This window comes from Phragmites australis, chromosome 15 (assembly GCF_958298935.1).
Source record: "Phragmites australis chromosome 15, lpPhrAust1.1, whole genome shotgun sequence".
In the NCBI taxonomy this organism is placed as follows: domain Eukaryota; kingdom Viridiplantae; phylum Streptophyta; class Magnoliopsida; order Poales; family Poaceae; genus Phragmites; species Phragmites australis.
In genome coordinates this window covers 26912679-26923906 of record NC_084935.1, presented here as the reverse complement: position 1 = coordinate 26923906, position 11228 = coordinate 26912679, and the positions used below count along the sequence as shown (strand labels likewise).

The 11228-nt window shown below is 42.0% G+C and overlaps 3 protein-coding genes across 3 annotated transcripts; all 3 read left to right on the top strand.

The window, feature by feature from the left end:
* The first annotated feature begins 2977 nt into the window (after positions 1-2977).
* Positions 2978-4349, top strand: LOC133892965 (non-specific lipid transfer protein GPI-anchored 5-like). The gene is made up of 3 exons (XM_062333951.1): positions 2978-3386; positions 3473-3610; positions 3973-4349. The coding sequence occupies exons 1-3, from the start codon at positions 3023-3025 to the stop codon at positions 4101-4103; spliced, it is 633 nt and encodes a 210-aa protein (XP_062189935.1). The 5' UTR covers positions 2978-3022; the 3' UTR covers positions 4104-4349.
* Positions 4350-7433: 3084 nt separating this feature from the next.
* On the top strand, positions 7434-8385 carry LOC133892261 (non-specific lipid transfer protein GPI-anchored 15-like). The gene is made up of 3 exons (XM_062332948.1): positions 7434-7638; positions 8017-8133; positions 8267-8385. Exons 1-3 carry the CDS (start codon positions 7434-7436, stop codon positions 8383-8385), a joined length of 441 nt encoding a protein of 146 aa, XP_062188932.1.
* Positions 8386-9765: 1380 nt separating this feature from the next.
* On the top strand, positions 9766-10784 carry LOC133892260 (non-specific lipid transfer protein GPI-anchored 5-like). Its single transcript, XM_062332947.1, has 4 exons — positions 9766-10123; positions 10210-10308; positions 10590-10647; positions 10712-10784. The coding sequence occupies exons 1-4, from the start codon at positions 9793-9795 to the stop codon at positions 10782-10784; spliced, it is 561 nt and encodes a 186-aa protein (XP_062188931.1). The 5' UTR covers positions 9766-9792.
* Positions 10785-11228: the final 444 nt, after the last annotated feature.

The following is an 11228-nucleotide window of genomic DNA, read 5'->3' as shown; positions in this document are numbered from 1 at the left end:
GGAAATTATATTCTCATATTCAATATCATTTGCAGATTAAATGAATTGGATAGATTCGGACATATAAGTCCCTAATGGACTTCGCATTCTAAATCTAAATACAAACCGCAATATATATTGTGTATAGCTTAAAGTCATTCCATGACTTCAAGCAGTTAAGGTGCTTGTGGTACAACTGACTAAATGAGTTCCTTCCACAGAAGGGTCACTCCAAAGATTGCATATATGTGTTCATAATGAAATTCTAATTGGATTTTATATCATCTCCAAACTACACACGACAAAGTATGTAATCATCTTAAGACGGAATTTGAGATGAATGATTTGGTTAAAATCAAATTTCACTTAAGTCTACAACTTAATCACATTCCTTCAGGAATATTTATCCATTAGTCCACCAATACCCAAATGATATTGAACAATCATATCTATCAAAACAATTATATTCATTCAATCTCTAAATATGAATCAAGATCCATTCATACATTGGATTGATATTGAAAATTTCTATATCTTAGTAACATCAAAGCGTCCATGTATCTTGCAAATCACAACAAGCCTGATATTGTATTTGTAGATAACTTTCTAGCTTAAACAGCACAGCTCTAACAACGTCATTAGGTGGGAGTCAAAGAAGATATCCACAGATATCTTTATGGCACCAAAGATATAGGTTTTTCTATCAGAAATATCAAGATATAACCATAGTGGGATATCTGGATTCTAACTATATAATTAATCCTCATAGCATCAGCTCATAGACTGATTTTATGGTAATATAGCCATCTCATATGAGTCATCAAAACAGATTCCAGTGACTACTTTCACATATCATTCTGAAATATCACATACATGTGTATGACTTCGTAGAATGATCAACTATATAAAAATCATATAGTATTGATTCCATTGAATCACCATCTATTATCTATAAAGATAATTCTGCATGTATTGCTCAAATGCAAATATGTTATATAAAGAGTAATATAACCAAACATATTGCTCTTAAATTGTTCTATCCTCGTAATAGAGAGATAGAAATCTTGCAAATTTAATTATGTGATTTATTCTCTAAGTTCTTACCAACTTTCATATTCCAAATATTCATGGAATTGGTATGCAATAATTATGAAATTTGCATGGTTCAGGTGGAGTTTATCCTTAAATAATAACATGTTCATAATTATATTGCACTTTTTTTCTTTAAGGTTTTTAATGAGGCAATATTTACACAATATCATATGTCATATCTCTTATTTCTCCTTTTGGGATTTTTAAAGGAGATATCAAAGACATATTTATTACTCTCTAAATTCGCTTGTGGGTTTTCCTTTTAAATGTTTTCTCATATAAGTTTACAAAGTGACAATAATCAATATATGTTGTACCATTTTCTCCTTATTTTCTCACTGGATTTTAAAGGAGTTTTAACAGTATATCACAATTATTTTTCCTATTTTCTCAAGAGGTTTTCAAAGGTTTTAATATGATACATAGATCATAGTTATTATTCTCTAGCTCATCAATAAATTTTTTGAAGGTTTTAATATGATACATAGATCACGTGCATGTTTAGATGCTTTGTTCATGTTAAGATCGGTAGTTCTATACAGTTCTTCGATAGAGGCTATTTTTTCAGATTTAGCCTTTTGCACCACAGAAAAGCGATGCCACAACAATGCTAACCTAAGGAATTTTTTCCTCGAGACCATCTAACTAGGATGCACAACCTTTGGCACCCTTAGGATACAGGGCATGCTTGGTTCATGTTTAATGGTGTCATGACTAATCTTAGTTAAGTGTAGCTTGTTAAAAAAATGTGACCAATAAATTCTTAGTCAAAAAGCTTAGTGTATGATGTATGGATCATGAGGCTAACAAATTATGACTTGCTACAGTTGTGATAGTCAACCAAATAATTAACTAAAAATCTATAATGTGACTACATCTAGATGTGACAAGGTTAGACCAAAACCAAACATATCCATAGTAGTATGGAAAATTTTGGCTGCCAACTGAACACACCCTTTAGGCTATAATGGCTATTGGATTTGTAACAAGTGGCACTATCAAAGTTGTTCAAAAAAAAGGAAAATTCAGTAGTCTCTCCCTAAAGAACCAACTCTAGATATCTCCCTACTTTACCATGATAATTGATTATTTTCCAAAATATTATGCTGCTTTAGTTCCCTTCAAAAGATCAGTCTCCTGCAAAATTTAGAATTCTCATTGAGCATGTCTTGTCAGTGCTGGATGGTATTGGAATGTAACTACACCTAATTAACGTTTTGATCAATGCCAACGGTGTATGTAAGTACTAACATGCTCCAACTAGCCAGCATTGAGTTGTACAAAAGTGGGTTATATGGTACCTCAACAGTATCAGATACAGAACCAAGATTTAAGAGGACTCAACCTCTTTTTCTTTCTTTTCTCCTTATCTTTTTTTTCTCTTCTTCCTCCTCCCCAAGTCATGCCAGATCGCTGGTGAATTTACTTGTTTATTGCGTTTTTTCAGAGAACACTGTAAAATCGGGCAAACTCAGTCACCATTTGCACACTAGTCTTGCATGCATGCAACCATATATTGCACATCGATTTGGCATACGGCGCCAACCGCATAGATTTCGTGGTAATCATTTAACGAGGAAGCATCTTCCACACCTCAAAGTGCATGCATACCAAGGGCATCAATGTCCCTACGTGACAAGTACATCCAACAAACCTACCAATCCACCCATAATTTGACCCAATCATGGCAAGCAGATAGTAGTCTCCGTACACATCACCTTGCAAATTTTGATCATGTTGCAGTCTTAGTACTAGTTGCCAGAGCATCTTCTAAAAAAAATAGTAGCCAGAGCATCAATCAGAGCTGTTAGTAGGAAGAGTTGCTCACCGATCCCAAGCCAAGAATCCAACACCACCCCTATATAAACACACAAAAAGCCCAAGTCCACCACCAAGCTCACACACAAACATAGAAGAAATTGACACACACGTGCACAAACAAAGCTTCGCAATGGCCTCACCAAGAGCGAGCACCAGCTTGGCGCTGAGCCTCCTCCTGGCCGCCGCGGCAGCGCTCCTCCTGGCGTGCCCCGGCGCGGCGCAGTCGTCGCCCGCGCCGTCGTCGGGCGGCGGCAGCTGCATGACGGAGATCGTGAGCCTGGCGCCGTGCCTGGGCTACATGTCCGGCAACACGTCCAAGCCCAGCTCCTCCTGCTGCTCGTCGCTGTCGAGCGTGGTGACGTCGAACCCAAGGTGCCTCTGCATGGTGCTCGGCGGCGGCGCGTCCTCGCTCGGCGTCACCATCAACAACACGCGCGCGCTCGAGCTCCCCGGCGCCTGCAACGTCAAGACCCCACCTGCCAGCCAGTGCAAGTGTAAGCTGCGTACTTCGCTTTGCTCACGCACGTACACGTGCATTCTCCTTCCCGCCATGGCTGATCCGATCGGCGTTGTCCTGCAGCCGTCGGCGTCCCTGTGCCGTCTCCGGCGGCACCCGCAACGCCGGCCACTACACCTGCGACACCCGCGACGCCGGCCACTACACCTGCGACACCGGCGAGCCCCGGGACGCCGTCCGTGCCAAGCGCTACTCCCACAGGTACGTACTTTTGCATACAAACTGCACAGTACTGGCTACCGAGTCCTAAATACACACATGATTGGTGTGCATGCATGACACACGAATATAATTCGGTCAGTGGATATATGGAAGCGAAAACTCCGCTAATCCTTAGCCGTATAGGTTATCAGGATCGTTTATTTATATTAAGATTCATATTAAAATGATAGATAAAAAATTATAAATTAACTAAAAGAATCAATAGATAAATAAATATTCAGTGAAAAAATAGACGGACGAGATAATCTGTGTGTCCACACCCTTATGACCCTTATGCCGAGTTACCTTTCCTGTGGATATATCTGTACTAACTAATGTGTGTCACTGGTTTATGCACGTAGCTGGTGGAACCGTGGCGAAAGGGACCGAGAACGCCCAATCTTCCGGCGGGAGCACCGCCGGCAAGGCCACCTCGGCTCTTCCCGTCGCCGTCGTCGTCCTCTCGGCAGCATTTGCCTTGCTCCATGCTTGATTTCCCTTCTCGACGCGTTGCGCGGTTTATTTTCACTTGATTGTTTGCATGCATGTGTGCAACCGGTACAACTATGTACTGTTCGGTTTGATTTCGTGGCACTACACGATTGCTCTTGTTGTTGTACTTGTACATGTAACCTTATTGCATTTTAACTGTGGCGTACAGTATTTGTTGAGGTGTATGTGTATGCATATCCATGTGTGTGCCGTACCACAATTGAGACGAGCTGGATTTTTTCCCTAATTGTTTCGGATTAAGTACCACTACTACCCTCTGTGTGTTGCTTGTTTCTACTCTACCAAGTTTTCCATGGCTAAACAACATTTGCTTGTTTCTAGACCTACAGTTTTCTGTTTCCATGGACGAAACAAAGTTGACGTTGTAAGATGCAACGAAATTATCTGTGTTATGAATCAAAGAGGAAAATATCATGGTTTCAATTTTATTATCTGACCAAAGCGAATTCTAATATTTTAAATATCGATCAGTTAGACATTGAGTTTTTGAGTCTGATTGAAACACAGGAACAGAAAAATAATTATAGAATTCCGCATGAATAATGAACACACAGAATTTTTTTTGTGTGGAAATAACCATTTGTATAAAGCACCTAAAGCACACATGAATTTGAGGACAAAAATAAATAAAAAAAACATAGGAATTAGGTTTCCTAGATGATTTGCTTTTATCCAGAAAAAATAGTGAATGACCAACAAGCGAATAGGAGAGGTGAATAGGTGCCTCACCAATTTCTCGGATGATCTTTCCTAATTTTCACCCAATACACCTCCACTTCTAACTTTGGACAAGATCATGTAGTTATGGAGGAACTATTGACCCTAGAATCCATGCTAGGAAAGCCTCGATGCACAGCGGAAGCAAGATCACAAGAGAAACAATCAAAATAGGACAAACAGAGCTCTAGTGGTCTTATTGTAAAACCCTGGCGGTCTGATTGTAAAAGACTGACGGTCTAACCGTTGGGAACCTATTAGATAGCAGAACGAAAATCTTTCGATCTGTCTTGGCGGTCTGACCGCGGGATATAGCGGTCTGACCGCTGGGACTTGGCACAGACGACCAGAACAAACTTATTGGACCAACTACTGACGGTCGGACCGTAAATGGGGTGGTCAGACTGCTAGGACTGCGACAAAAACCCCTTTCAAAACCTTCTCGGGAACAATGAGAACCAAAAAGGTGAAATCCAATCAAATGACCTCCAAATTTAATGAAATTTGAACCAGATTTACATCTAGGTATGGAGAATCACCACCAAAAGGATCCATCCCAAAAGATCAAGAAATCCTCAAAAAGTTAATGAATTTTGGAGGAACCAAGATGAGGAATGAACAAATGCATGAACTCCAAATTCTCGATGCTCACGAGAGGGATTAATCCAAGATCATTCAAGATATATTCTCACAAGTCCCAGCACCTTGGAGACTCACAAAAACCCATCCAAAATTGTAGCCCAAGGGAAAAACGAAAATCACCTAGAAAAAAGCAAGAACGGGAAAACCGGCCAAAACTTGATCAAGCCACTTTGAACTCGTGGATCTACTGCGAGTTCATCATCATATCTTCATCCACATCATGGCTCAACAAAATGCACAACCTTGATCATGAAAATTCAAGAAAATCACAAGTGATCAATGATACATGAGAAGAGGGAGGCAAAAGCTCAAGAAATCAGCTCATGAACAAAGAGATAAACAAGCAATACATAGAGGCATATAGGTGGAAGAATTTTGGGCTATGTATTACACTTGGATAGGTATTGTTTACAGCCACTTCTTGGCACACTCCAAGCCTAGGATAACAAGCTCACACACGAGTCCTCTCATCTCTCTCTATAAAGCTCAAACATGAGCAGTCCTCTCTTCCTCTCTCTGACACCCCTCCACTCACTAATGGAAGCCTCAAGGGCCAGCCACAACCAGCCCCCCTCACCTTATCTTTTGGATATTTTGACATCCCCAAAATGCCCCTAGTCACATACACACGCCGTCTCAGTGCTCCCCACACCACCTCCCATCTTCTCAGAGGAATTGATTTTTCAATCTTAGATCTTGGAACATTTGATTGTATAGATTGGTAAAAATTCATTCTTATGCTTTGAACAATCGGTTGATACACTTGGAATATTCTCTATTTTGGGCAGTGGATTCGTTGGAGGGGGCTTGCCAGAAGACGCCGGTGAGCGACGTGGAAGCGGTGGGGAAGGGTTTTGGCAGTGTCGGTGCAAGGGGCGGCAGGGTGGTGGGGAACAAGTGCAACCAGAAGTATGAAACAAGGCATCAAGCCCTTGAACTATTCAATATCGTCTAAATAACCACCAAGTGGTTTCGTTATCATAGCATTCATGAGGCTAATAACATGGCACTGACTTAGCAAAGGAATGTTAAAAGGAACTTCAAAAATCAAATGTGAACATTTGATTATATGAAACGCTAACTCACATGGTCTAAAATTCATAATCAAAACCTGAAATTTAAGATTCAAACTATTGAATTTTGTGTTTTTGAAATTCTGTTTTTTTTAACGTTGAATGTTAAATTAAAATATCTAGCATTAATACAACATCTAAATACTAATTAGACCTTTCCAAATTTTTGTTGTCAAATTTGAAAACTTTTCAAAATATTGAATTCTATTTTGTTTAAGTTTTTTTAAGTCAGTGCCACATCATTAGCTACGTAATCGCTATGGTAGCAAAAACACTGTAACAGGTTATTTAGACGGTATTAAATAGTTTATGAGGCTCGATATCTGATTTTATGTTTAAGGGATTATATAGACGAACAACAATACTTAAGTGACAAGTAGACTTATTTTTTCCCGATTTAAGGAGGCAGACAGAATCTGTCATCTGGCCGGTGGCATCTGTCAGGAGTTGGCCAACCACAAAAATCCAAGTGCACCGGTGATTAACTACTGCGAACAGTACTGCAACAACACACCCAACGCATCACCAAAGATGACGCAAACCTCTTCGATCTCCCTTGACCACTCAACCTGCTATCATGAGTCAGATTGCTTCGTTCGTTAGAGATTCTTTGGAATGAAAATGCCATGCGTGTCACTTGAACTTCATGAGTTCTGCAGAATTCATTCATCGATGTCAACAAGGGAACTGAGGTAGAGATGGTTTGGCCACCTATCCATACAGATCAAACCCAGATGGCTCTTCTCTATAAAAGACGGCACATTTGTTCGTCTCGATCACTAGATTCTGAGGAAGGGGACAAAGCAGTGATCTATCTGCTTAAGAGCCACAGCTCACGAGCTATATTCACTGAGTACTTGGATTACTCATCAGCTACAATGGCTCGCGGATTGTCGTCTGCGGTCGGCCTGGCGGTGGCGGTGGCGGTGGCCGCGCTCGCGGTGGCGGCGCCTCGGTGCGCCGCGCAGACGGCGGGCTGCACGCTGTCCATCGTGAGCCTGTCGCCGTGCCTCTCCTTCACCGCGGGGAACACGTCCGCGCCGAGCGCATCGTGCTGCTCCGCGCTGGCCAGCGTCGTGCAGGGTGCGCCGCGGTGCTCGGCGGCGCTCGGGGTCACCGTCAACGCCACACAGACGCTCAAGCTGCGAAAGCAAACTTTATAGAACTCGATCTTATAAAAAAATCATCTCATTTATGATAACACATGTCTACTCCTTCTTTCTCCTCTTCAACCTAATCATTAGATCACGAGATAGATAATATGAATAAAATCTCACCAGAATCTTTCGTATAAAATTTACTTCCTCAAGCTCCTCGGCTAGTGCAACACCAAACCCCGCCTGTCAGCCAGTGCAACGGTGAGACCTGCTGTGCTCCGTACGACATGCATGGAAAGTTGATGCACACGCTAGTAGCGCAGTTGTATGGACGAGAGCTAACAATTCAATCTGGAGGTGGCAGCTGTGGGCGCTCCTGCGGCATCACCGGCGACGCCCAGTACTGGCTCTGCGTCTCCCTCGGCGCCGGCACCCGCCGTCGAGGCTCCTACGGCGGCACCGTCAGTTTACAGCACGGCAGGTGAACTGATGACAATTAATATTCGCGCTGATTTATATCTGGGTTCAGTTCAAATGCATGGACACGTACGATTCAAGGTCATGAACTGCACGGCAGTACGTAAGTAGCTCATGAGCGCGTCTTCTTTACGCAGGAGCTGGATCGAAGGCGACTCCGGCGACTGGTGCCGTCTCATCACACGCCGGCGTCACCAAATCCGCGGCTGTCTCTGTCTCTTTCGCCGTCGCAATTGCGTCGCTGATGGTTTTCTGACCGAGTTCAGTAGAAGGCATCATTTGTCCACGTTTTGTTCCGTGGTATACAGTATACTCCATTTCTTTAGTCATTGGATGGTATGTTTTCCGTATGTACAAACAGTATCTATAATATCTCATCTCTAAAATTCGTTTACAATCTAGTCCACCTGTGAGATAGATCTGTGTATGCATAGCACATCTTTTATATTTTTTTATCATTTTGTATAAAAAAGTTAATCTGTATGTGATATGTTTAGAGCATAAATACTTATAAACTGATCTAATCTATCTAAACTAGGAATATGGTATTAAAAACAGCACATCAGAACACTTGAACCTCGCGGAGCGAAACTAGAAACACTAATGGGACGGATATTACACTCCCTCTATTCAGGGCTAACATCCTCGACAGCTTACCACGTACACGGTAGAAAAATACACATGATCTCCTATTAGTGCCACGGTCATGTCATGTCCCCTCCACGAGCCGACACATATACATTTATACAGCGAGAGTTAACTCTAATACTATTTGTAACACCACGTCTTCAAAATTCATTTACAGCCTAACCCACCTATGAAAAAGTCAACATACACACAACACTTCTCTTATATTTCATCATCGCTTCGTGTAAAAAGATTAACATAAATATGATATATTTAAAGTCACTACGGCTCATAAATGGATCTCAAACTATCTAAACTACCAGATGTACTAAACTCACCACTCACCACATAAAAAAGGAACACTTAAGCCTTATAAGACAAAATTAGAAATATTAATGAGCCGAAGTATTACAGTATCGTAGGTAGATCTCAAGTATCCATAAGTTGCTAGGTGATGTTCATTAGATTTTTGTATCTGAAGACATCGTTAACTGATAATACAATATGACATTCAAAAAGGGACACATTTGGATGTACATCAATCTGAAGTATTTCAGACGTAAAAGAATTGATGCAAGCTATAAAATAACAGCTATAAAACAATCGAAATAACAGCTATAAAATCACTTCAATATCGATTCGATTGGTAGGCATTGTTCTCAGAATCTCTGTTACAAATACAATGAGAAGTTGAGAACCCAGATCCAGGAAAGAATCAAGAAAGTATGGCTAGAGCCGAGCTTGGAGCAACCAAACCCTTCCAGTACGCATATGCATGGAAGCCTTTCCAAAAATAGGATGCTGCAAGAAAGGCCATCTGGATTCACCACCATGGCAAAACAGCTGTGTGATCAGGAGAACATGGCGGCTTCCTGGTATAGTAGGATCCCAACAATCCCGGCATCACCACAGCACAGGTCCCCTCCTCCACCGTCCATAGAAACCACTTTCTACCAACCCATCAAAGTTTTTCAGCATAGCTTCACGGTCCACCGGCGTTGTTCAGCGACTGGAGGGGACCGTCGGCAGCTTGAGAATGGCTGCGCGGAAGATGGAGACCGCCACCACGGTTATCAGTCTGGTGGTGGTGGTGCTGGCTTCCTCCCAGGCTGCGGCGCAGAGCAACGGCTGCTCCAGCGTGATGATGACCCTCTCCCCGTGCCTTGACTTCATCTCGAGCAAATCCCTGGTCCCAGGGATATCCTGCTGCTCTGTGCTCGCTGGAGTCGTCCAGTCTGACCCCCGGTGCCTCTGCATGGTCCTGGATGGCAGCGCCACGTCCTTCGGCATCTCCATCAACCAGACAAGGGCGCTGGAGCTCCCTGGAGTCTGCAAGGTCCAAGCACCACCGATCAGCCAATGCACAGGTATGCGATGATCCAATGCACATAATATTCAGTTTCGGTTGCTCCTTCAACTCGTCAAACCAGAATGTATGCCTGTCTAATTTCAGGCGTTCCAGCACCTACACCAACACCTTCCAGAGAGCCAGCGGCAACAGAGGAGGAAGCAGCTGAAGCAGCAGCAGACGGGCCTTCAGGTGAAGCCATTGGTAAACCTAATGTGTTCATTTCAGATGCTTCAGACAGAATCAGAGTTATTCTATTCCAGGGAAAACCAAGTTTTAGATTAACTAGAAGCATCTCTACTGGTTCAAGGAAAAATATGGTTCGTAGCGCCACAAAATAAAAATAAAATATTCTTACTTTCGGACTTCAGATGGCCATGCAAAGAATCCTTACAATATTTACCAAATGTCCTAGATGATATAACTTTTGCAACACTTCAAAGATTATATGCAGTAGTTTGAATGCTTACAGCATTTCAATGCAGTTCAAGTGAAATATGCAGTAGTCTGTTTATTTCATCTCGCTCAGTATGCTGAAGACATGTAGGTTCTGATTATCAATTGAAAAATATGTATTAACCTGACAAGAGCATTTGATTTGATGCAGGAAACGCAACCTCGAGCTCCACAAACCTGAAGAATGCAGCAAATATAATGGCCACAATGCTTATTCCTGCTAGTGCATTGCTCTATGTCTTCTAAGTATAGCTACAACTTCTTCACTGGCTATGTGACCATGCAGGAGTTAAAACTTTTCTGACCTTGTACTATATCATGTGTCTCCATTGTGGCACATTTTGTATGATATGCCTCTCTTATGTGTCTCATAAAAAATTGCTCTTTCACCCAGTGAGATAATCATTTATCACCAATTTCAGTAGATCTACAGCACGTGGTGATTGTCTAGGCATAAGGATCACTCCCACCAAATTCCAGTGAAATTAACTTATGTTCCAAAGTTTTCTCACCCTCTCTCTGCAGCTTCAGATAACACTCTGAGCTAATCATTTTTTTTTTCTTAAACACGCAGGAGAACTACATATCTTTGTATTAAAGAGAGAAAAAATGGAATTGAACAGATGTACCCCCCGCTAGGGGACCGAACACGATGCAACACACCCCAA